The sequence below is a fragment of the Varroa jacobsoni genome, unplaced genomic scaffold, assembly GCF_002532875.2.
Source record: "Varroa jacobsoni isolate VJ856 unplaced genomic scaffold, vjacob_1.0 scaffold_1462, whole genome shotgun sequence".
NCBI classification, from domain to species: domain Eukaryota; kingdom Metazoa; phylum Arthropoda; class Arachnida; order Mesostigmata; family Varroidae; genus Varroa; species Varroa jacobsoni.
The window spans coordinates 192,478-220,185 of record NW_019214364.1 but is presented as its reverse complement, the minus strand read 5'-3'; the positions used below and the strand labels follow the sequence as shown (position 1 = coordinate 220,185).

General features: G+C 37.8%; 1 protein-coding gene and 1 long non-coding RNA gene across 4 annotated transcripts in view; one reads left to right on the top strand and one right to left on the bottom strand.

Annotated features, from left to right (window-relative positions):
* The window catches only part of LOC111270310 (uncharacterized), an 18,229-nt gene extending 7,305 nt beyond the window's left edge, over window positions 1-10,924 (top strand). Inside the window, exon 2 of the long non-coding RNA XR_002686248.2 lies at window positions 10,537-10,924. This is a non-coding gene — a long non-coding RNA (uncharacterized LOC111270310). The remainder of the gene's footprint in view (window positions 1-10,536) is intronic.
* spn-E (tudor domain containing 9 protein spindle E) overlaps window positions 1-27,708 on the bottom strand; it is a 39,682-nt gene that overhangs the window by 7,480 nt on the left and 4,494 nt on the right. For all 3 annotated transcript variants that reach the window (XM_086972443.1, XM_022850451.2, XM_022850452.2), the window contains exons 3-7: window positions 20,325-20,477; window positions 15,028-15,113; window positions 5,336-5,550; window positions 2,498-3,859; window positions 1,844-1,974 (exon numbers count right to left, since the gene is read on the bottom strand). In XM_086972443.1, the coding sequence (XP_086828569.1) occupies window positions 1,844-1,974; window positions 2,498-3,859; window positions 5,336-5,550; window positions 15,028-15,113; window positions 20,325-20,477 (1,947 nt within the window). The remainder of the gene's footprint in view (window positions 1-1,843; window positions 1,975-2,497; window positions 3,860-5,335; window positions 5,551-15,027; window positions 15,114-20,324; window positions 20,478-27,708) is intronic.

Here is a 27,708-nt window from a genome sequence, read left to right as displayed (position 1 = left end):
GTCTTCATTTATCAAGATCCCGTGTCCCTAAAGCAGCGACACTATATATATATATATTATATATATATATATATATACTGTACTCAAATCGCCGTTCTTAAAACGTTAGCACGATTAAGATACTGTGCTTTCACTTAAAGCCTCTTTACCTAATGTCTTTCCTTGTCGAATTTCTGTAGCGCTGTCGCTTTCGAGGGATAAGAACCTGGCTACTAAATGCTGATTTTCGAGACAAAAATGTTTTTCTTTCTGGACTAATTTTTTTCTGGAATAAACTCAACTAGTTTCCACTCACATAATTCTAGAAGACTGGAATACTCAACAGTCAAACAGTTTCAACTAACGGCCTATAGTTTAAATGTTATGCAGCTTCAAAATACGCCGGACTCGCTTGTAAGAGGTGATTACTTTGGTGGTATTTCTTCTACGATACTGGATCTAGCTGCGCACCGCGCTGTTCATGAAGTCAAATAGAGAAAAGTCTTTTGTGTTACTTTCAATGGTAAGACCCAAAGTATACATTTTTCGATTAGCTCGTTCATTTGTTTGTTGGAACATAACTCTACTTATTTAAAGAATAAAAAAAAGTCGGGTATTTTCATAACTGATAATGCTCGCCAGAATTTCACAAATAAGAGTATAACTTTGTAGATGACAAATTTCAAGGATATCTTGTACTGGACGCCGAGCAGCATTGCTTTGCCAGCGGCCATAATAAAGGTACTCACTGGAGCGACAAAATCGATGACACACCGTTACAACTTACTTGAAACGAAAAGCAAAGTTTTTATAAAAATCAAACGGAGTATTCTAGGGCCAAGATAATACTTTATCCGCTATCAGATAAGATATTCAAAATGGCGCTGATGCAACAAATTCGAAAGATTATGTCAGGTTTAGTGCTTCGTATCTCTAATTGCTCTTAACTCCTCCTATGTACAGTCTTACAATTTTCAGTGAATCGAGTGTAGTATTAAGGAGTGACCAACTGCAGTAAGGAATGTTTAAGAATTAATATTTTGAGTCTTAAGGATATTAAATAGAATAAATCAAAGATTTGTTTTTATTTCTCTATATTGTATATATATCTATATATAAACCTATGGTGTTGCGTAATGTGAGGGCTTTCACTACGAAGGCCGGTATAGAACTGATGAAAACTCCTAGTAGCAAAGTATAATAATAGCACATTTGGGGTCTAAAGAAGATTTGCACAGCATTTCCTAATCGTGATCTGTTTTTTTTGACCACGGTGTGCTTTATGCACATTAAAAATTTATTTACCAGAGTAGTTTTTTCTACTTTGTAACTGTTGAGCTTTCAATCACGTGTTTATAGTCAAATTTTTTTGAACACTATGCATTTATAGAGATTTCTCTAGTCAATTTTTTTGAACACTATGCATTTATAGAGATTTCTCTAGTCAAAGTCGACCCTCTAAAGTTGCCTTTGCGGTAGATCAAAGATAGTTTCATTAGTTGCGGCTCAAAATAAGCTTTCCGGAGCAGCTTGGTTTATTAAAATCAACACAAAATTTCGAATAATATAGATAATTAGTAAAATTTTTAGATATCACGTAAGTTCAAGCGAGCAAACTTTAAAGGTACATAACACTCCAATCTCATCTTTTGGAGACACAAATAAACAAGGGCCCTTGTTATCAAACGTATTATCAACAACCTGAACCATCTGACCGTTTTTATCACACCATGTAATTATACGGCGATGTCGTTGTATAAAGGCAAATACACAAAATATGCTGTCAAGCCTTGGTTAAGCTTCTATCGAGTTGGCAACTTTTTAAACATTTTATTCTAACATTAACATGAAAACTGAAACATACCTTGAAATGGAATTCAACTTCATCGTCATTAAGGCAATCTTGTAGCCTTATGCGTATTGCCTGGCAATACAGCTGCCCGTATTCAGGTGGCATGTTTCTGATAACCATTGTCGTTGATGGATTATTAAAACCTTGAGAGAAATCATACAAGAAATATATTTAAAAAATTACTGCTTCTTATTAGTGATTACATCTACGGACTGGAGAAATTTTGAACACAAGAAAATATAAATACATGAGTGTAGGACAATTTAATGTAACACAGAGCTTTGACTTAAACGCATCAATAGAAAAGATTCATTACAGATTTATATCGCTGTCAATTCAGACATCATTTATGAGTACAACTAAATATAGCATAAATACTATATAATAAATAAATATGGCATATAAACTGTTTGAGATAATTAATGTAACATATTTTTTGGCCCTAACGTATATCATAAAGTTTTCAATGGTTTATTAATGAAAATTTTACGTTGGCAGCAAGGAGATAGCCGAGTTAGTCGTTTGATAATGCAGGATGAAAGAGTAACTATGCTTATATATAGTTACTTAAAAGTCGTTACTTAAAATTACGCTAAGGATTATGAGAATTAAATTTTCGAAAATCGGTACAAATCGATTCCAACATCAAGTTTTACGTATACTTACCTACTTCAGAGAGAACCTTATCGCTGTCGATGTCCTTTTGAACGTAGTAATGAGGATAGAAAGCTCCGCATAGTGCAGTCATTATTAAGAAGTTATGCGTCGATGATTCTCGTGGTTTTCGGTTAGGTCCCTGTGGCTTCGAAAATCCTATTCGCAGTAGACGTTCCTTAAGTTCTTCATAGAGAGCAAATGCTTCAGCTAATCGACGCGCTTCTAGACCTCTTTTTCTGGCCCATTCCTTGGACGCATAGGTACCAAATGCTGGACCTGACGATTCTTTATATGTAAGATACTCATCGAACACGTTCAACAACAACAGGGGATCAGAATAGTGACCCTCGGCCCAGTCTAGCTTACCCTTATACCTTTCCATTGGGTCATCCACCGGTGTTAGCAAATCATCCACGCTCATACAGGCTGCCATCTTCACACATTCTTCGAAGCAGTCAAAAGCAAAACCCATAAGAATAAGTTTAGATAACCGTACGTCTAACGGTAAACTTGCCATAACTCTTCCCATAATGGTTAAGTCGCCATCGTCCAGATCAACCTTCCCCTCGTGTTCCAATTGAAGCGCCTGCACTTCCTTGAGCTTAATAATTGCCCGCCCGACATCCTCACTTCTCGGTGGACTAATGAAACCTGCCAAAACCTGTTTTGGTTTATTCAAACCAAATTTCTTTATCTTCAGAACTGTGATATCAACAGGACTGCGAAGAATCTCTGGTTCGGAGAACTCGGGTAACATTTCGTAATCGTGCCGAGAAAGAAGACGATATACCACACCGTTTTGGACTCGACCAGCCCGGCCAGCGCGTTGATCACAGCTCGCACGGGAGCAGAATTCTACTTGATAGGAGGCAAAGCCGGAATTTCGGTCAACAACCTGATTTTTCGTTAGACAAAAATCTATTACGTAACGAATATCCGGCACAGTGATTGAACTTTCAGCAATATTTGTGGCCACAATTACCTTACGTTTGCCAGCTGGTGCTTCCTGAAATATTCGGTTCTGATTATCGAGAGGTGCCCTGCTGTGAAGAGCAATTAGCAACAATAGTCTGTTCTCCCTTGTTTCATCAAAGCATTTGATCATAGCTTTGATGTCCGATACACCCGGCAGGAATATTAGTACTGCACCTCTGTTCGATGTTCCTTCAGCATCCTCACTAGCGTTCAATGAGGATATTAATTGGGTTACCGCCCTAAATTGGGCGCGACTTGCACCTGGCTTAATATATTCCTTTGACGAATCGCCCGATTCATTGCGAAGTTTATCAACTACTATCAGCGGCCGCAATTCCTGGCTGAGTTTAGGCGGAAGGTCATCCAAATATATTTTTTGCACTCTGTGCACTTCACCTATAGGGAAATACATAAACGATACCGGTAATTGTATATGGTTATTCGAAATTCCAACCAGTTTGAAAACGTGTGAATACTTATTAACAAAATGCTTCCATTCGATTCAGTATCAAAGTGTATAATCCTGCCGTTTCGGAAAACCAAAAACAAATCGAGGGTCCCTAGACGTCTACCGCTACAGAGTTGAGTCACTAGACAATAACGCCAATTGGTAAAAATGTTTTGATGATTTTACTAGCGTTAAAATAAGTGCATTCCTGCAAGCGAGTGAAGAAATGATGATGAATGAATAACGCTGAGTGCTGAAATTATTTCTCTTAAGAGCTTCGCCTAGTATAGTCGTTCATCATCTAAGCATAGGTTAACCTCTAATCTAAAAATATATAAAAATAATATAATTCATAAGTGAAAGTAATGTAAAGGTTAACGGTGGGGTTCGCAAGCGGGTACGGATCGCCACTAATAACTGAATGTGTTTTGTGTTTAGCTGGTCTTTGAAGTGATCGAGCGACTGTGGCTATAGCGACCATTATTTATAAAAGTATTGCCATGACCCTTAAGTAAATCCAATAGATTAATTTCAATTCTTCGGAATCCCTAGCAAGATGTGCGCCTATTTGATTATTTGGAAAATAAAGTTTACGTTCTCACAGCTCGGTATCAACTTTGTATTTAGGCAACGTTTGAGGTAAGAGCAAATATTTTCGTACTAAAGCCTTGTGAAGTAAAATGCTGCCGGCCTTACATCTAAAAAAAAAGGAGATAAAATTCTGACTACAAGCTTCCAATAGATAATGCGTGCTCCGTTTTCATTGACCACCTTCACTCGATTCATGTCAGCGACTTCTTTCTGCCATTTTCACTAACTACTACGCTCAACACTGCCCTGTTTCGAACTGCCCCATACGTCTGAGGTAACTCAAAACAAAACTGTTCTTTTATATCTGCCCAAATCTGTTTTCCTAAATGTGAAGTCAGTTTTTATGAAATGCCTGTCGCCAAATTTTCAAGAGTAGAGAGTATACATCGCTCGAGGTCCTCATGACCCATATAATTTATATACCTACACATTGGTTAGTTAAGTTTACTACGATAACTATGTATGTTCTAAATCGTAAGTTCGGATAGGCGAGTGGACCCACAAACTGTATAGATTCTGCAGGCAGTTTCGGCGGTATTGACATTTTTCATGGAAGTAGTAATGCATATAGCAGCAACAGTATCCGACAGCATTGTTCATGTTCATTACCAAAGGAAAATGCTTCAGTTCAATTAAAACCGTATCTCATTGGCAGATTGCCACACACAATGTCACCTGGGAACTACACTTCGATTGTTTATAAACGAAACAGACATAAGCGCATGCGAGTGCTTTCGCTAAACAACACTGAAGCTGCATAAACCTATTTGACGTCTAGCGCAACACCAGCATTTAGTTCTCTGCCGTAACCGTGAAACGTTCAAATATGATACCTGAGACGTGAACGACGTCGACGCGCGAGAGATTGAAGTAATTGGCGTAAATAGTCCACTCTGCAGTGGCCGACATCAGAATCAACTTCGGCACCATTTTGCCTTCGTTCTCCATTTTATCTGAGAGTGATTTCAGAAGGTACAGTAAGCAGTCAAGATCCTGGTGACGCTCGTGGATTTCATCAACGATGATATGTGTGAATGTCTCGAGATTCCTAGAATTAAAAAAAATATTTTCGATTACATTCGTGATAGGGCCACCCACAAACTTCGACAAACGTTTGTCTCTAAAAACCAACAAATAAATTGAGCTCGATTTCGTTTTATTCTCATGCTGAATTTGTTCTAAATAATCCGGTTGTGTAGAGCACAATTTCGGCTAAATGACTCTGCGGGTTTAGCTGGCAGTAAAGGGCGTGCGTATCGAACTTTGGTCTAAAAAAACCCGGTTGACATCATTTGCCTAAAGACTACACCTAAGTGTCAACGTCTTCGGAGAGAAGTGGATTTTTTAGTGCTACCCTTAAATTGTCTAAGTTCTCTAAGTGCCACAATTATGTTTGTTCTACGATTCCTCACGCGCAACTTGTTCGTTCACCATGAAATATCCCATAACCGAAACCAACGACCGCTCTCGTGCGATCGAGTGGTACGACGGTAAGAGTAGATGTCGCCGTTTGCGAACGGACGGTTTAAACAAAAACAGACTCGTAGAATACCGAGTCATTTCATATAACATATTGAATGATTGGCTAATAGTTTACACTAGTACGACTGCACAGTTTTGTCCTCGTCGTTATCTTATTTATTTTTGCTAAAGTTCACGGAAATGTTCCATGTCGCAGTTTTAGATGCTGACCACGACAAAGTAATTTGCGATGGTTTATGAGAAAAAGACACTAAATATACCTCTACGGCGACCTATCTTGGGACAGTTAGGTGGAAGAATTCTTCCGACTATGTATTGCGGTTGAGTTCACATGATGATTACGGGTCTGATTATGCTTAAAAAATGGATGCAAGCATCACCCTTTACTGTGCTAATTTTATTTCTCGCTTCATAGTATTAGGGAGTCAGAAAAATGATACTGCATTTATTATGAAATTATAGCTTTCCAAGTATAGTCCGGTAAATAAGGCAATTGCGGGAACTTTCAAATATTCAGAAAAGACAAGTTTTCGCGCCATAAGGTGTGCTTAATTTTATATGAAAAGACCTATCTGCCGAGGTCAAGGCTACTGTTTTCACTCGAAGTCGGTATCTGCAGCATTGCCTACGAAGTATCGGTTAATATCAATTTCTAGCCGACAAAGCTTACCCAGAAATTGTTCAATCACATGAGGAAGCTGACCGATTAGCTGCAAAGGTTCATGAACCTCTCGAACACACATGGTATCAGGCGGCTCCAATTAACTGCATGTAGACTAAGCGACTTAGCAAATTTTGAAACAGCTGAACAAACGTCCAAACGTAATATTTTACTTGAATTTTGTGCTGTACAAGGCCTTGCAACATTCGTAACAGGAAGAACCTGCTATGGCCAAAGGACTGCTTTCATACTAGGTGTATTGTGTTGTGTAACAAGTACCGTGTGTAACAAGTAACGTGGTCCCCAAAAATGAAGCCACTGGATTGCAGAAGGATCCCAGTAAAGGACTCTAAGTGCAATTTGTCAAGCTGATAAGATATTGACCACATACTATATAAAGAGAAGATTGGAACCCTTAAGAGACATACCTTATAATTAACATAACCTGGCAAAGATAACAAGGGAGTGGACTTGCCACTCCAGAGGGAGCTCGTCAGAATGTTTTACTCGATGTTGTCTGCCCGCCCATCGTATAGCCGCATCCAAGAAAATTACAGTCGAAAATAGCCAATACGCTAGGTAAACTACCGTTTATTGAAGAGAAAAGATTTGGGCTGTCAGTATGCACCCCACCTTTGTGGGTTTTTGGAAGATCGCTCGATGTACCAGAAACACTTAGGAAAGCTGCCATGTGCTCTGTTCACAAAAAAAGTTCAAGGAAAGACAGAAACAACTTAAAAGTATTTAGCTAACAATGAAATCGCTATGCGTTACCGTTGAATTTTGTCGATCGAAAATGTGTTCGAAGAAGGGTAAGAAGCTAAAATAAAATTTTTCAATACATAATATTTCTTTGATTTTGTACGAAAAAAGTAAGTTTGGACTACTGGTAAGGTATTCCGCATGTACGAGTCCGCTGTAGTTATTGAACACACAATTAAAAAATGGTCTACTGGTTTTTTTTTTTGTTTGTTGTACATCGATTTTGAGCTGTACATCCAGCTAGGGCCCAGACGACTTGTACTAATCTCTATGAAGTTGTCTATCGCTAGAAACTTGTGTTGACGGAAAATGAAAAAATAAACGCCGGTATAAGAACTCACCGCCTCAAATAGAAAATCAAAGCAAGTTGCAGGGCTTTACGTTAACTCTGTTCAGGGAATTTCTGAACTTTTGCGTTATACGTGGAAAGCAATGTCAGCTGAATGACCTTCAAGAGCCGCTTGCATGGGTCGATTCTGTCCCCGTAATTGTGACTCACGGCTTTGCATAGCTCAGCATCAATTTCAATCACTTTATGAATATGGTATTTCATATAACGAACTGTTGTCGACGTTGTTTGTCGAGTAGAACCAAATAAGTTGGGTGGCCACGATGCCACCGTTGCGCATTGAGATCAGCCATCTGTGAACATGATTCCAAGTAAATTATTTTCCAGGCCCTCTGGCAAGTGTCCCCATTTAGGTAAAGTTAAAAATGTCACATTGAGGTTGCTGGATCGACATATGCTACGTACCGTGGCGATGTTGTAATACCCTGGCTCCTGATCCAGTCAGCGAACGAGCCAGTTTTTTTAATTCCTTAATCAATCCGCTTAGTTGTGACCTTGATCAAAATGACAAGGTAAATATTTTACGAAAGGCAGCGCTTCCCAGGTAGCTGTGCATTATCGCTTTTTTATTTCTCGCCATCTCTTAATAAAACAGTTACGCGGTATATTTCACGATCGGGACAGTATGACCAAATTAAGGTTGCTTCCGCATAACGAGATTATCGCTATGGCCAGGACTGTAGGCTGCAAAAAGTAGGACCAATGAAAAACAATTTCCACAAAAAGACGATAGAATAAATAAGAAAAATTAGAAACAGCTTTTTAACGGGATACGGGTCGTCCGCACACATGTTGTATTATTTTAAGAACACACTAGGCTTTGGGCGAAACATTTTGTCTCATCTACCATCTAGCCCCAAACTTGCTCCGTGAGACTACTGTCTGTTTTCTTCCATATGTACTAAAATACAAACTGTTCGGCAAATTTTTAGTGGACCGTTTATCGCAGCGGACAGGCGTTAATCCGCTGTTTCCGTTTTTAGTCTAGCAACATTATAATCTTATGCAATTTGCAATCTATACCATTGCCGATAATTATACGATTTTCGAAAAACTTTTCTGGTTTTCTGGGCGGAAAATTGTGTCTCGTCAAAAATATGTGAAAATTACCACGAAAAGTTTTCCGAAGATTTAAAAAAAGAACGTTCCATTATAAACCATATTCAAAAGAACGGAGCTTAGGAGTTAAAACTGTTAGACGATACTATAAACTAACTCAGTCTGACTGCTTAAATACTTAAGTCGAGACGACCCGTTGTCTAAACCTAAAATTGACATTAAATGTAATTCAGATCCTCGTAAGATGATACAACTGATATATAACTGCATGAATTATCTGACGTTTATGTCTGTCGTAGTTTTTATGAGAGTATGCTCTTACTATCACAAGGTATATTCGTTGAACGCCTCCAGAAATGCCATCGTAGGAAGGGCTACTTGGTAATATGATGTCAATACGGGCTTATACATAGCACAATTATGAATAATAGAAAAATAGAGACAGTAGCACCCTCATGACAAAGGTTTCAATTTCAACTCTCTACCCGAAACATTACTCTGTTATCCAAATATGTAAGATATATTTATAAAAAAATATTAACAAATAAAAAAATATGTATATATATATATATATAGTTCCTCATATTTTGTACGAAGCAACGCTGAGTCATCCATTGACCGTAGCTCTAGAAAGAGTGAACTTTAACGTACACAAATTCAACACAACCTTTTTTTATGAAGCAATTACACCTATAAAAGGCATCACCAACGATTGCGCCGTATACATGTATAGGGAAAAAGCCGATCGCGAAAGCAACCTTTAGGCACGAACCAGTGACAAACGATACAGATAACAGCTTCTGGAGGAAGTTAATCGAATCTCCGTAAACCGGCAAAAACTGAGCAACCCCCAGGCCACTTTTGTCTGTAAATGTCAGCAGATGCCTGATTTCTGTGTACAGTCCTATTTCGTGCTCGATAGTGAGATAAACTTCTCAAGCTTTAATCGAAAAGCAGAAGCTTCTCGATTAAAGCTAATAATAAAAGCCAAAGAATTCAGTAGTGAGTGCAACTGCACCCAAACCTCGTTACTAAAATGGTTTCGCTTGTAATAAATATAATAACAAATAAACAATCATAACATAGTCAAAAGCCTCGTTTAGCTCAACAGGATTATTAAATCTGGCTGTCAAACAGATCTTTTCAATGCATGTTTAGGCGCTAACGTCGTGTCAAGTGAATAGTACAAACACAAGAGTATTTATGGCTCAGCATTCTCAGTCCCCTTCAATGATCTAAGTGCCCCTAAACGAACGTAACCTCTTATGGTCTATAAGATAAATGTAGCCTACGGCTAGAACTATAATAATATGTCTTTGATCAACTAATAGCATTTCCTTGCCAAAATGTTTCTGTATGGTAATAGCATGGTGTAAAAGCCTGTTGGAAAAAGCAAATGAGCAGGTCTTTTTTGGACATTTTGAGTACGTTGTGTTTGTTATCGTATGAATGTACGTGGTTAAATAATTCCTCGAAAAATATGCACACAAAGTTCGCTCCCTCATAATAAACAGCTCGGATAAACACATACCTATTCCTGAGTCAATACTTTTTGTTGTTGTCTTTATACAAGCTAACATCTCTTAGCGCCGGCACCTTCCTAATAATCAAAAATGTCTGTACCACAATCTCGACGAGTTCAGAATATGCACAACAATATCCACACTGGTTAAAGCTGAACTAAATTACTTAATCAATTTAAAAACATCTATGAATTTCAGCCGGGGACCGAATCTAAAGTTTCATGGTTTGAATCCGATGTCCACGTTTCTGCTCACCGCGACATAAATTCCTCGCATATCTCATCGTTCGTGCTGCCAAGCATGTAAGAAACGCGTGCGTGAGAACGCACAGCGATGGAGAGCTCTAGAGAAAATAATCATTAGCGTTTGTGATTGTTCGGCACTTTATTTTGCCTATTTATGTGAGCCAGTATACCAAGACAAGTATCTATCTCAAAAATAAAAAAAAAAAACAGTATTTGCCAATATTCAAGATTATTTGTTACGTAAGAGATGAACCCGTGTGAACGCATTTGAACAAGAGGTTGACATTTGCTAGGAACCACTTCTTCGACAGGCGCGTTGACAATAAAGTAATTATTTATGACGTATTTTCGTTTTCATTCTGAATTTCCATAGCAAAATGAAAGCGTAGCGTTTTTTCGAACAAATATAGTTCAACATTCAACCAAAGTTTTTGGACAGTAGAACGTTTTGTAATGTTTTATCAACACTGGTCAATATAGAGCTATGGGAGAAGTCACGAAAATGAGCATTGCATTTTTATCACATCTTATATTATAAAAAAGTCGGAAAAATCTACTTTCTGGTACTGCGTTTCTCTCTGGCGTTTCTGGCGTAACAATAAATGGCATTCATCTGACTCAAAATATATGATGTATAAGCTGTATTTTCATTTTATGTACCTCACTTGGCCGAAAGGTAACAAACATTCCATGATAGACCGCATTGTCACGATTATACTGCCCGACGGCTATCAAATCTACAATTAAGCTACTGCTCAAGTAATCAAATGTTTTTCAAAGTTCAATTCTATTATATTATGTATTCGTCGTAAACCTGTAAAACCTTTTCCAATCTTTCAAATAATCTATTTAACCTGTTTCGCCTATGGTTTCACAAGTTCTTATCCAGCAAATTTTAAAGATTCTCTGAGTTATTAAATGTACGAATGTTACGATTTTCACTGGCTTCCGGTTGGAAAATATGGTACTCTGCTGAAATGGAGCGTGAAGAAGACGGTGGATGCAAAAGGACTTTGTTCACCTTCACGCAGAACGACTTTAGCGATTGTCACCGTACACAGTCTAGCATTGTTGTGAACAAAAATGATTTTCCTTCGCCCATTAATTTTTTTCTATTGGATCATCTTATTCACTCACTTGAACTAAGCTGCGTTCAGATCCTTGTTAACTGCTTTGTTCTTGTCAAGCATTTCTCAGTGTACGAGTACCTTCGAACGTAGGTCACGGAAATGTACTTTAATTCCGGACTTTGGAGATCTGTTTATCTCCCTAAACTACTTATTCTTTTTTGTATTTCACATTGAAGTAAAGGTGCCAGTTCTGATCACCCGTAACAATTTGATGTAGAAACCTGTCATTCTTCCTTTTGTGTTACTAAGTCTTTTGATGACCATCTTCCTCCAAATGTACCCTCAGGTGGTTCTTAACATCGGATTGCGTTATCGGTAGAACTCGCATCTTCCAATTCTAACATGCCGTACTAGATTTTGCAAACATTCTTAAGCAGTTTTGTTAAAAATGGAGTCTACCTGGCACGCGACCCACAGGCTGTTTCACCAGCTTTTTAATCTTCAGTTAGAAGGGGTATCAAGTATCGTACTTTTTTTCTTTACCATAAATATTCATAGCTAAAGCTTGAAGTTTAAATTCTGATTACTACACAATGACTTCACAGCGAAACGAAGAGCACTTTTAATGATATATAGAAACAAAAAATAGAGGAATAGAAACATCGGAAAAACACGATTACTTAAGAACCAACCTGATAATAAGAACAATAATAATGCTGTCAACTTCTTTTTCACAACTTACTAGCTCTTAACTAGTAAAACGAGGACTATGTAAATGGAGAGAAGCCTAGCTGATTTTTTTTAAACAATAATTTGCAGCGTAGGTGTGTAGTATTGCTAATCCTCCTCCTATAGAGGGCTCGACCCATTTCCGAAGTCCTATTTCAGGAGTGTACTAAAGATTTCGAACGACCACTGCGGCTGAAGTAGCAGAATCGCTAGACAATACGGATTACCAGACGCAGTTTAATAAATCTGCCAACCATTACGGTGCGGAAATAGTCCGGAAAATGACAAAGAGGAAAGAAGCAGGACCCAATGGCTTGACAACTAACTTGTACATGGACCAGGCCAAACTAATGCTGATAAGCACTAGAATGCACACATAGGCACGTGTGAGTGTTCTAGTGTTTATCTAGAACCTAGATGAGGCATCACGTCTTATCTATAACGAGAAAGAAAATAGTGCACAGTCTAATAATATCATAAAGTAAATCTCACGGGTTATTTCTTCGAGTGCTTATTGCTAGTGTATAATGTTGTTACCAGCATACAAATACATTGTAAATTCAATATGAACAGGCACACGAATTCCGGTCGAATTGGTAGATGCATTCAGTGCTTACTAAAGTTTATTGTAAACAAACTGGATCTCCGGCTGATATGTCCAGCATTAGTCAATAGTTTACTATGCCGATAATAAATAATGATATGCATTTTTACAGAAACTTGAAAAAGCTATCTACAGTACCATATATCAGTGCCACCTTTCGCATTCAGTCGCTTTGTGAAAGGATTGCTTGTAAAGGAGATTGTAAAGCCAAGGAGCATACGCACTTATATATGCAAATTCTTCCTCCGCAATTTCGAAATACACAGACTAGCTCCGGACAATGCATGGCAGCAGCATTGGCCCGAAGCTAAGATAAGAGGCGTTGCTTCTAAAGCAGTTTCATGAAATTCTGATAAAGTGACCAAACAGCAAACTAACTTTCTATTCTGAATGAGATCGCTATTTCAAATGTAAGGCTGAGCACCTGGAGATATTGTAACAGTGCTCTCGAATTTTAGGAATTCGTGATAGCTACAAAACAAAAAACTTCAAGTTGACAAATGAAAAATTATTAGGTCAATAGAAGCCCAAATGTTGAATAAATCAACGTTTTAAAAACAACTATTAGGTTGGAAAGAGGTCTTCTTGTTTTTTAAAACGCCCCTTTTTTAAAACATCTCACAGCCAGCGGAAAAGGTGATTCTTATTGCTTCAACTTGCTGTAATGGTATTATATTGTAAGTGTAATTTAAACTCAAAAGTGCTTCTCAGAAACGGATATTCCACGTTGAAAAAGCGCGGGAGCACAACCTTCTGCTCTCTGCATTTCATTGAGGCCAAAACGCGTTAAAAGAGCCCGAGACATTTATGTACGGTAAACGTCAATAAAAGAAATGCTCAAGAGTAGTTCGTAAAATTTAAAAATGGTGTCCGAGATCCAAAGGACACTGCCCGTTAAGGCCGACAGCCTAAATTTGACAACAATCACCTGAAGGCATTTTCTGAAGGGACAAATAGCTCGGGAATCGGCCGTAAATAGCTAACCTTCTGTTCCTTATGTTTACACAGGAACTTTGGGAAGTTTGGGTATCCTATGAACTTCTGAATCCAAGAATTTACAGCTGCATCTCAGCATTGACCACGCATATCGAATGTCACGCAGCCATAATAGCAGATTTTTGCACAAAATTTTCACCACCAGTGAGAAGTGACATCTTGCGTCAGCATGAATCACGGATCAGAATGAATGGCTTCAGGTACCAAACGAAAGCCTATGGACCAACCAGACCTTTATCCAAAAGCGTTGTTTTGCGTTTGGTGGCACTGTAAAGGCCTGATTCACAGAGAATTGATTGCTACGAATTAGGTAGTTAATCGGTACATTTACTCGATCCAGTTGGATCGAGTCAATTATTCTATTAAGAGAAAGGACATAGTAAAAGAGGTAACAACATGAGAGCATATATGACCAAATTTTAAATGCGAGGCTTTGTGGTACCTTCCCAAATCTTGTGTCAACATATTTTTACCTTTCCCATTCAGTGGACAGTCAGTCAACTTTGTAGTTTTATCCCAGACACAGATCAAAAACTTAAAACGTTGTTGGAAAACCTATCCAAGCCGAAACCCGCTACCTTGTGGGAAGCCTAAGAATGTCGTGAATAATGACGGGACATACATAACAAAATAACTTACTGTGATATCTTCTACTAAAAATACTAGACGGTATTGCAATGTGGATTATGAAATTCTAGAATTCATGAATCGGAATTTTGTGACAATCGTACGGTCGACACTAGATTTATTGAAAAATAGGATTTGAATAACAAAAAAGAAAAGTGGTACCTTTTGTGAACTTGCACTAATTGCTATACCTAGAAGACAGACGTAGATGTAAATATACTAATTATAAATCAATTTCAACACACTTTATATTTTACATATTTTAATAATATGACGATGTTCGCAAAAATATATATAATTCTAATGTAAATATGTTTCTGAATGCAAATAAAATGTGTTTTATTAAAGATGAACTGAAGCTACAAACGCCCATTAGCGCAACGTGATCGGAAATTCCTAACTAAAAAGCACTACGTACCCTTTATGAATAATCTTCTCTACGAGGACATTTGTTGTCATATATTGGATGCAGCTATCCTCCGAAATGAAGCGGTCCATCCCCACCTATTGAATATAATATGAGTGAGTGTTAATGCTCTATTGTATTTTAACAATATACAGGTCCTCTGTAAAATGGAGCAGTAGTTCGAGTATATTGCTTCTAAGCACGATTCCTGTTTATCTGTAGTAAGAAATCTGTATAATGTACAATATTGTGTGTAGCCACTATTCGTAGTGTTTGAAGAAAGGTATTTCTTCATCAAACAAAAGCAGAAGCTCATTGTGTAAATAACCAGTTATTATTTAATGTGTTCAAAGTGGGCAAACCTTCATCGAAGTGAAACTTTCTTCTAGAAAGATGAAAGGCACATTTGACGTAAGAACTCGATAATTGACAATAAAAATGAAACTGCGCATCCTTGACAATCTTGGCGATTTATAAAAAGGCTCGAATCGTTCACGAAGACGTCGGTACAAATCTTATACCATAGAAGTCAGGCAGAAGGTCTCTAAGGATAACAAAGGCAACTAATTTTATACTTGTTATTTGTCTTTAGGCTCTCGGATGGAACAGCACTCTGTCTTTGATCCTTTTGGGGGCGAGTATTCATCGCGAATGCAAAAAATCAATCGTAGGAACAACGGGCGGCTTGCCCGCTATTCATAATATGTGTCCATTACTGGTAAAATTAATTTTAGGGCGCTCATATTTTAAGTGCCGTGTCCAGCCAAGCAGGCATCATGCCGCCATGTTTTTTCACAAAAATTTGTTACCGAGAAACCTTATTGGTATATTTTGGAAACTGTAGTAGGGCTGTGGATGGTTATCTCGTCGAATGGTGAGCTACATTTCTTTCAGCCAAATTCTTTTAGAACCTGTTTGCAAGAAAATCCTAATGCAAAATCAGTAGGCTAAAGATGTGAGTATGTTTTCTGTTATACGTTCAAATCTGTTAGATAACTATGCAGAGGGGAAAAGTTTAACATATTTTAATGTGAGAACACCGACGCACGAACTATCGCTGTTATGAAAGCTTTATATATACATGTAAAACAATATTTATGTATAGACTCGTGAGTAGTCTAACCACATTTGTTTCGTCCCAAATTGTCGCAAACATCCTACATATAAGGTGAGACTATGATTAGTGCTTCCGAAGCAATCCTAATTACAAGAGCGCAATTTAAAGACCAATTGTCCGAAAGAGTCTTGAAACGGCCCGCAGCTGACTAACGTATTATGTTCGCTCAAAATGCCAGTAAGAAAACCTTTATTTAAACTCTAAAAACACCTCACCATCTGGAGTACCTTATGTATTTAAGACTTCACTGGAGGACATAGAAGGAGTATGCCGAAACAACAGTTTCGTCTACTCATCATCATGAAAGGTCCTGCCCCTTTCCCGTTTGGGCCATTCACACTCGCATAAGACAACTTCGAGTGAATTTTGAACGAAAGCGGCCCGAACTCGTGGCTGGAAAAAAAAGACCGACTCGCTAGGCGCCTGCATGTGTTTTAATTGCAAGAGCAAGGGTAATTAAGGCCATAGTGCCTAAGCTGAGTGTAGCACGTTTCGATTACAAAATCGACGTGGTCGATGACTTGTTACTACTAAAGGTTATTTTGCCCTTGACAATACTCTATTCAGGGGTTTACAATGAGACCCTTGAAGCTCGCGTGCCTCTATGATGCCCAATGCTTTGTTGGCCGTTTTAGGCATAGTCAATAAAAAGCTGCAAGGAAAGTCCTTAATTACCACTAACCTCGCAAAGGATAGGATCCTGGGCAAAGTATTACTGGCAAAAAAGAATCCAATTTGTAAAAAAAAAAGCAGTTTAATTCTTGCACAGCCATTAAGGCATATATTTCACCGTAGGGACAGCTATGCATATGACAGTCCGGACAACAAATCCAAGTACTGTGCTACAGCATGATCGGGTTGCAAAATACTCTCGTTGAGGGCATATGTTCATTCCACACAGCCTTGCACGCATGAATACACTAAGCGTTTATCAAACGTTTGGTCACCGTTAGTTCACTACTTTAGAGCTGCTCAACGTGATAGACTTCATTTCTGGAGGCCGACTATGTACACACATATACATATATATGTACTAGATTGTCAAAGAAGTAATGGCAGTTTTTCTCAAAGTCACATACCTTAAATGCGACATGAATCGCATCTAGCAGAATTTTTTGTAATGCCTTCATTTAAAATTCAAACAAAACATTTCGAAGATAGGTGAGATTTATGCAAAAGAAATGCTATACCTAACAATTTGATTACGATAGAGGCCCAAATGCTGACCAAATCTATGAAAGAATTGTGTTGTTGACGGTTAAGACGCGCTGTGGGAAACAGCGACCCAAAAATGCTTCTGATCATAATGAAATCACATGAGATAAAAATGTTAGGATTGGAAATGGATCGTCGATTATAAACTACTGTCGGCTCGCAAAATGATTGACTCGGACCTTTGCTGTCAACAGCTAACAAAATTGCAATAATCATCGAAAATCAGCCTAAACTAGTCAAACAGAGCCAAACAGAAAAGACGCCGTCTTTAATCAGAAAATGCCGGACCAGATGCATACCGTCACAAGCCAAAGACAAAAAGAACTAGTGCAATCTTATACTCGGACTACGCACCGGCTGTTTGATCTGCAGAGCCTCTTAATGGTATCAATTGAAACATAAGGGAGTCTTTCACTTCCCCCTCAGGAAAGCGGTTTAGATTTAGAAATTTAATTCTCTATATACATTCTTAGCCGTTAAGGATACAATACCGATACTCAATGAATAATAATATTTATGCCGATAATTTGGACTTTTGTGCAGTAAAAACTAGCTGATTATATCTGTCTGTAAATGCCTAAATCTTGTCATTTTTATGTTTGCAAAAATCCCCATATTATATATTTAGTACATACAGACCATGCGCACTATTCGGGTCTATTAAACCACGATTTCGTCGGATCTAGATTTCAATCAGCAGATTACCGGAGTTATCTAAGCATAATTTTGTTCGTTTATTGTGAAAAATCCCGAATTGTAAATAAACCTTTATTGAGTTAGCTATTACTGATTTCACATACTGTTGTGAACTGCTACGACAATATATCAAAATACTAGTAATACTATATTAAGCATCTACAGTCGAAATAAAAAATATATTTCTTAGCTATGGAGAACAAAGAGTTATTTATCTAGTGTCGATTGCAATTTACATAAAGATTCTGGTATACGATTTAAAACGAGCAGCGTAATAATGATTTACGAATGATTAAGTGGTCTCATCTGTAGCAATAGCCAAAGGGGTAGTAATTAACAGGTTGTATTACCAACAACTCGTATTGCTAATAAACTGCGATGTTATATTTAATATTAATTGATATATTAAATTGGTGAGTAAATTATTTAGATAATTTTTAACCTTAAAGAAGTTAGCTCCATATTCTGTTTGCCCATATATTTTGAAGCTTTTTAGGCTCTATCTTTGCTACGCGTCCCCTGTAACGTTTATATTTTGCCTGGCTTTCTTGGTTATAGTTTTCTGTGCGCCTAAGTCCTGGGACCCAAAAACTTCCTATTGCACAATCCATTTTCATAATTTTCGTAAAAATGTGATTGAGACAACGACGGTTGTGTGCGAGATTAGGTAGAAATGGCCAATATTTTGCGGTATTTGCCAAAATTAGTTTCAGCACTTCAGAGCTAAAATTCCTGATTTGTACCACAAATCGATTCGTTCCGATTAATTGCCAGGAAAAGACGGCAACTGTCTACAGGCAATATTATTTGAAAATTCAATGAGTGACCTTAAAAGCGCTTTGCACTGTTTAGTGTTTACTGTCGTACGTTTTAAACCGTTTGCACGTATTGCGAAAAATCCTAGAAACAGAAAAATTGATTCTACACGAACCCAGCAGAATTGCCAATTTTAACTCTTTGCAACATATGTATCCCGTCGCTCACATAGCAAAGCCAAGGGTAATTCTTACAAATGGGTAGCTACCAGGGATAAAGGAGTACCTTATAACAGTGTGGATTTTCTGGAAAATACTGACAGATGAACTGTTTACGTATAATAAGGACGAATGCAGACCGTGACCCAATTAGAGTTGCCAAACTCGAAAAACGGTTCGATAAAGACGGACCTTGGAACAGACCAATCAATGATGGCGTAAAGCGGTCTTGTCATATGGTTTGTTATGGCTTCGGTGGCCCAAGAGGAAGCAATGAGAGGCTACGGTTAGGAAATTTCGTTAGTCCCGGCTTATAACCCAAACGCAATGCTATCGGATTTTATGTGTTAAGATCTATACTGTGTGGCCCAAAGGACAAGCAAGACATGAGTAAAGGCCCGAAAATGGGTTTATGAGTAGATCATTCTACACATCCCTCTTTTTTTGACTAAGAATTCGTCTTCTGTTGAGTACAGGAAGATTACGTATAACTAAAGAAATGCTTTTCGTATGGAAATTTTTTCTAACCGGGATCAGCATTTAAAGTGAGCAGAAAGACACACTTTTCTGACCCACCTAATATGCCTCAGTACACAAAATGGACTTTACAAGATGATTTTATGACTTTGCTTTATGAACTTTAATGAACAAGAAACTACGGGTACAGTCTTTGGGATATGGATGTCATCCACAGAGTATTCCACTGGAGGTTAAGATGCTTTTTTTCGCACACTTTATTCGACCTACATAAATGATGCAACTCAATGCAATTTATGCAGTTGCCTCTATGAATAAACCACCTTCACGATTTTTTGTTTTTGGCCATACGCTAATGATCTACACCAACGAATAGTCTTCGCGACCAGCCCCTCTTCTGTGGGGTACTAGTTAGCATATGCGCCGCTTTTTCTCTTATACAAAAAGATTCTGAAACATCCAAACTGTTCGGTACGTCGGTAACTTTACGTATAAGGTCTAAAATTACACAAAACCATTTTAGGTGGTATTTTGGAACGTTATCCACCTGTGCAAACTTTCGAATATCTTTTTTTTGATTTGTCTATAAACATTGGGCCTCACGTATACATGGTTGCCACGGTCTCATATATGTCAAACCTACGATGCTTGAAATACTCCAGTGTTAAAACGGATAACATATTCAAATTCAAGCCAATTCGTTTCTTCTACCCAGTTTAGCACGTGCAATGAAAACGCTCGACATATTTTATTAGAAACAGTGATCTAATTGATAGCGATAATTTAGGCGAAATGATGTCATGAAGACTTCCTTTCCTATAGGCTCTTACCTGATATCCACAGATCGTCCCACATTTCCAGTGACGTTCCCTGCATACAGTCTCGGCTACACTGATGGCAGCAATTCTTCGTGGTTGTGTCACGGCGATACGACAAAACTGACCTTGCCTGAAGAGCTTCTCCTCCAGCATTAGTTGTGGAACCTGTATAAATAGGTACATTCGTAAATCGCGATGCAGAGACGATAACCGCTCCCGTTAAAATGTTAAATCACACTTACGGTGGGACAAAATATTAAGTATAGGGACCTGCGTGATCTAAGTGACCGAAGCGCACCTGTTTGAATGTGTAGCCATGATAACCGTATATAATAAAAACGAACCATATTTCAGCGTTAGCAAATGGCTATCAAGGTATATGAATTTATACTCCGCTTCATAGGTTTGTTGGGGAAACCTCAGAGAAGTCCAGCAAGACCCATTTCGGCTAAACTACCTAATAAAGCTTCAACCTAGCCCTTTTTTAAACTTTCTAATCCTCTATACTACATAAAAGAGGTAAGTCCAAGGACTTGTTAACATGGAGTAAATAATTGTAATTGTTGAATAGAAGAAAAATAATGAGCATACTGGGTTTAAATAGCTTCCGAGGCCCTGGACGGGATTTCAACGGAAAACGAAACAAAAATACGTAAAAAAAAGTCATATATAAGATTTAGAGATATAAAATGTAAAGATGTAAAGATATTTGATACCAATTTATCCAGATCTTGGCTATTGAATTTACAAGCTTAGCCTTTAAAACCAAATCATGCGCAAGCACGAAAATTCGCAGGTTAAAATTTGAGTTGTAAAAGACCAACTTCTATCAAAATTATAATGAAGTCTCTTTTTGTATCCTTATTCCGTTCTGGTAGTGTTTACCTGCGTACTGCCCGCTTTCAAAGGTTCACAGTCCTCTATTATTCCTTCGAGACCGATGACAGATATAAGCTTTCAGAAATAGTTTTTCTGTAAAGTTCTCTAAAGAATTTAAAGATTCAAAGAAACGCACAAAATCTAGCTATCTTTGGTAATCTGTATTTAATTTTAAACTTATCCCTTGAGTGTCAATGTATATGCTTTGCTTGTATAAGTTACATTAATTAGTGATTCAAACTAATACCGGGTAATTTTAACAACTCTACATTTCTTCGAATTCTTTAATCCGCTCTTTACTTAAAAATGTTCATATTTGCATTCCCAGACGATTCCACTCTCAATAGTACTGGTCATTGTGTCCTATTGTTTATAGTTAGTAAGACTTAGCTAAGCATTACGTTTTTTTGAAATAAGAGATTAAAGCCCCAACTGTGGGAGATGTAAATTTACTTTAATCAAATTCCTGCCCGAATTTTGATTCACCCTAAACTTTAGCATTACCTACATAAATTTATCTTATTAGATTAACTTCTTAGTAATGATACATCAATATTTATAAAAAATACTGTTAAGCCTGTGCCAAATACATACTCTATGAGCGTTCATACATGCATATTTGATGTACGTAATTAGTATATAGGTTTTACACTCTGTTAGTATGACACTATAATATCCAATGTTGTCCATCACTAAATTATATAATTCAACCTAGCTTTGTGCAACGATTCCTTTTCCACAAGAGTTCATTTATCGTTGACATGCCCAACGGCACTGAACCGGTTACACCAACTTGATCGAACGATGTATTACACAGTCGAAAGGAAAAACATCTAAACTTCAAAATTTGCCTGCTTCTCAAACTTTCGTGACAAGTTCTGCAGTTGCAGAAGTTCTGCCAGCACCATTTGCTTAGAGCGTTGGAAGGAAATAATAAAAAGATCGGCCCCTATTACACCCTGATATCTTGACTGGCAAGCCGTACGTTTTTGTAACGGAAGTGTTAGTGAAATGACGTGTCGTTGTGCACTTATGTCGTTCTTCCAATATAAGCTATCCGACACAATAACTTTTTATAGCTGATCTCCAGCTATTGGTTTCACGAAAAGCGTTGGGTGTGGCTTCAAAATGCTGTCCTAGGTACTGCCATAATGCTGACAATGTGTGGGAAAGTTGTTAAATCGAAGAAGTTAGTAGTAGAGGTAGAAAAAGATAATTTCGAACTACCCTATCAAATCGTCACAAACAAGCTAAAAGAAATATCCCCTCACATACAGCTCTATAAAGGTAGCTCTGGCGGCCAACCATTATTTTTCCAAGGCAGTTTCCTGAGCAAATTACGCAAATTTGAATCGGTAAAAATAACGTCCCTATGATCACTGTGTAGCAAATGAAAAGCAACGTAACAACTAGCAATAGACAAAGCACCGTGTCCGGACGGAGTCTCTTGGGACTGTTGGCTGAAAAATGCCTAAGAATTTTTAGAAGTCTCGCAACTCAACTTCTTAGAAAAGGACAGTTTCCTAGGATTTGAAAAGAGGAGAAGTTAACGCTGGTCTCCAAGCCGAGAAATAAAACCAGACCAGCGATACACCAGCCGATTTTTTTGCTGAATAGGATGGTGAGGATAATGGAAAATATTATTTTTCATCAATGTCATAGACAGATTAGAAAAAAAATAGAATAAAAGGGGACTTTATAGGACTGTACGAGTTTTGCAGAAACAGATTCACTTTCGAAGCAGTCCAAGAGATATCGTCAAGGCGTATCACGAACGGGTAGAAAAAAATTTCAGGAAAAAAAATTGTCAGAAATGACGAAATTGCCCATGGCTAATTTTTATATGTCAGAAATACCTTTTGACAAATTATCGTAATGGCATTAAAAAAGGAGAAGATATCTTCTTACCAGACGGAGTCGCATACGTGGCACACGCAGATGACCCGGCGCTGCTAGTGAGGACGAGAACTGAATCGAGATTGGAGGACAAGTCGAACGGACATTGTTCTATCCGTTCAACGGGCAGTTGCTATCGGGGTAATTAGGACCTATCGAACAGTATGTACGAATGCTGTTCTCATCCTGGTTAGGATTATCTCTTAGAGTACTCTGGCAGACGAGAGGACTGAGCGATATGTAGACGGAGGTATATACCTCCAGAGTGCCTTGCAGAGAAAATAACAATGACCATGCGAGCGGATTGGACCACGGGCACGCTATAAGACCCGTAGTTTTATACTTGACATGAATAAGTGGTTTAATAAACCATATGAAGTAATCTAGGTGCCTACTAACCATGGGAAATTTCGAATGATCATGAAGAAAATCAATAGGAACTAGGTCATTATTTGCGTCTAATAAGATTGTCTGCTGAACGATTCGGAGCATACGATTTTTAGATGCGGAGTTTTCCAAGATATGAGGCGCTAAATGGGGTGTGGCCACATGTGAAGACAAATAAAAATATTACCGACGACAACGATTCATGGATCGTTTGAGTGGCTTTCCTTGAAAACATAATGAGAAAGTAGAGCTAAAAAAATCCAAAGGTTAAAAGTCGACGAAAAAGGGCGCCAAAAAATACAAAGAGAGGCACAAGCATTTTAGTTTGAGAAACCACCGTTCTCATGGATCCGAAATAATACTAAACGTCTAACGATCCATGTGCATGCGCATAGTGGAAGTACAAAATTTTTTGGTAAACCCTGGGTAACCATTATGGATGAATTAAACCACTTGGTAAGAAGGCAAGCTACATTTGTTTTGAATTTGACATAGCAGAGGAAAGCTTTGGAGCGGAACTGTCAGCAGTCTCCCTTCCGTCTATATGTGTCTAAAAAGCATTTTTTCCCACTTAAAAAAGTACTATTAAAGTAAGGGCTCAATAACAGCAATCTTGAGAGGCCGATTAAGAGAAAGTGTTATGGGTAGGGATTATGGTAAATGACAATTTCCTAACAAAGATGGCAAATAGCAAATTTGTCTGCAAAAATTTTAACATGAATCTCGAAATACTGTAGTGAAAGTGAAATACTGTACGAATTAGTAACCTCGAAAACCCTTCGCGTCAGCAAGAGAGTTTGCATCCGTACAAGCTGTGCCTTTCAAAGTTCAGTCTGGTTGTCTGGTTGGTTTTGTGATATAATAGTTGCCTTTGCATCTGTAGATATCTATGTATAAAATTACTAACGCAGCCGAGCCATGGAAAACACATTACTACATAGTCTTAATGGCATTTGGTGTCGTTGCTGTTTTTCTGTCCCCAATTAGATCATTGATTATCTGTCTACGCGACAGAAATTTAAATTTATACTACGTTAATATCACGCAGCAACTCAAAGTTGTGCGGGTAATTCGATTTTGGCCGCTGAATAAAGTGAATACTATTGTGACACTGCGAACTAGTTCCATAACCTAAAAAACGCTGCTTGCCTCACATAGCCAGGACAACGTATGGGTTTCGCGCAAAGGCCGATACGTTGCTCATTCACTCATTATATTTGTTGGAGGCAATGTTCCGTAGAAGCAAATGTTTCTATTATTCTTAATCTAAACTTAAAGTATCATTATGTATTCCTTGATGCTCATTGATTTTCTATGGACTACAGAATGTTCTTTTGAATGTTTTTTTCTTGTAAAAATAGCTAGTAGCATTTAGCTCCTTCTGACGCTCGAGAGTCGACATGGTCAGCAAAGAGATAACCCCCAGCACTCTTGTCAGTAGTGGATTCAAGCAAGGATTTCCTTGAGCGCAATGATAATAGCTTTGATGTGCTTGATGTTAGTTTCGGCAAGCACAATCGTCCAGGATTGTTTTTTCCACCATTGCCAGTCTTCTTTTATTTTCTTCAACAGGGATGTGAATGTCATCGTAGTTCCATACACTTCTAATTGCTCTATTGTGAACACGCTCGACCAGTCGTTGTTCAGATATGTCACTATCTGTTCATTGGTACGTTTTAGAATTGACACCAGTATTCTAAACTTGCCCTCAGCACAATCAATGAGTTCTAAAAGAATCTAAGTAACTTAAGAAGTTTCCTGTCAGAAATAGGTGCACCTGACGTTACCTAAAAGAATATATGATTCTATGAGAACCATTATGTTCGTTGATAAGGTGAACAAGTTTTCATGTAAACGAAATTCATTTAAAAGCCAGCTGATCGAAAGCGAATAGTGACATTCATATATGTGACTAGTATTTTAAATTTATTCTGTTTGGTTTGTTAGTGTTAGAAATAAAGACATTTGTGGTAAATTTGTAAGGTAAATAATTCCAAATGCAAATCGCTTTAATCGATTTAACATTAGTTTTTTTTTTTTGTTAAAATATATAAAAGGGCTATTTATCCGCTAATTCGTCTAAATATCTTATTTCAAGAATATCTTCTATTACAATTGACTGCTACAAACCCTGCTGCCAATAGCTGCTATCTCAGAAAACATAAACCATCTTTCTTACCGGTACCAAACCAATGCTTTGGTCAACTATTGTTACTAGGACATTTGTTACGATATCAACATTCAGCTGAACTGCAATCGACAGCTTATGATTTTAAGCCAATTATAAGCAGCATACGTGACTGTATCTAGAAAAATTTACATGACAGTACTTCACAACTACATCTTACCCCCGTATCTATTTATCCCGATCAATTTGTGTGGTGTCACATAAAAGATAAATTTTAGCTTTAAGCAGGCAATTCTCTCAGACTTCATCATGTTTACATGATTATATTATAAAAACAAATCAAGCGTAGTTAACCAAACATGTCATCTACTTTATTTATCGCTTCCGTTTATTTAAAATCACTTACTTGAAATAAGTATTTAAAGAAAACGCCATATGTCTGTTACACGTCAGGATAGTGCTGATCAGAAATGTGGCAATGTGTATTTTAATACTATTTTATCGAACTGATTTACAACTAAACGGTGAAATACGTGGCAAAGGAGACGTATTTCAGACGTTTAATCATCAGTTAATGCGTCAGTAATCAGTTATATCGGATTCTATCATCTCACAATGAAGAAATATTACTCACAGACTTCAGAGCACGTACGTAACGGCGCAAGTGCGATGTTTTTTGACTGTAAGCTACACATAAGTGAAAAGAGCCGGTGTGCATGAAATATCGGGTGTGTATCTCTGACGGGCATGTTCATTCAATGTGGCTACCATTTGTTCGAGTTCAATTTCATTCGAAGCCTAAGCTCCCAATAAGACTTATATGCACACATTTTTGCAACTTCTTAATAGTGGCAAGAAATGAGTCGTCGCTGTCATGTTAAGCGTTGTTAGACCCAATCCAATCATGGTTACATTACGACTTTTCAAAATTTGGTTGTTGATAGACATAAATATACCTGACGTGCTTTAAGTTTGAAACCGAGTGCACGTAAATCTCGTCTTGTACTGAGAGTCAGCTCTCTAAAGCAGTGCTTATTAGCAGTACCATACGTTAAACTCAATAACATTATTTTAGATACTCGGTCAATGACGTTTTTCTCGACTTTTTCTTATGAGTTGTTGCTGCCTGCGACTGTATTTAAACGAAAGTAGGTATTTTAATGAATTACTTTTTGCCTATGCTAGAGAGCGTCGTTTTCTTTTTATTTAACCGTTTATTTCACGTAACCTCCGTTTACCCTGTTTAAACTTACAGTTCGTGATCTCCATTGCCTGCAATTTTGTTTCGACTGTTCTCTTTGCAATGCCTTCTTGGTAGCACAAGTGAGTAAGTAAAGATATTCATCTTCACACAATAAAATGCAATGGAATCGAATGGGAGCTTCATGGCAGTTGTATATGCTTATTCCAGAATGTGCACGAATTCTCAGGCAGTTAATCCTGCACTAACTGATTTGTATAAACCGGTGCAGCACTTTGCTGCATGACCTGCCTTAAAAAATACGGCTATCTTTAGTCGCATAAGAGTTCGTAACACATGCAGACAAACTTTTTTGGTAAGTCGTTCATCTTTCTGCAAGAACTACGCTGGCATGGCGTCCTCTTTACTGAATATCACACTCAGAACATGAATTTTATTTAAAAAAAAAGATTCGAATTATCCCATACATTATTATCTCACAAATTATTATTACACACATGGATCGTAAACGAGTGTCTCTGCGATTCATTTCTGCATCAACGATAAGGGTTTCGTGGTCAGAGAACAGTCAAAAAAGGCAGTTTTCAGAGGACAGAAGAGTAACCGACCTCTATTAAATCTATTGGCGTCTCAAAAAACATTTGCCCGACCTTCATTACATATTATCTAAGGTCTTCGTAAATAATCACTCACATGATAGTTAAAGTTTTTGTTAATTATTTGGTTGAAATAGAAGTGTTACCAAGCATGCACTTCTGGATGGCGTCGATCAACCTTGGAGTAAGTTTTCTTTCTTTAGTCGTTGTATTGTGTTAGAATCTGTTTTTACCTTTTCTGCAGTTGCATTCTCATTGTCGATGCCGTACTGCCGCTTTAGAGTAACTACAGGGGTGCATAATGTCTAC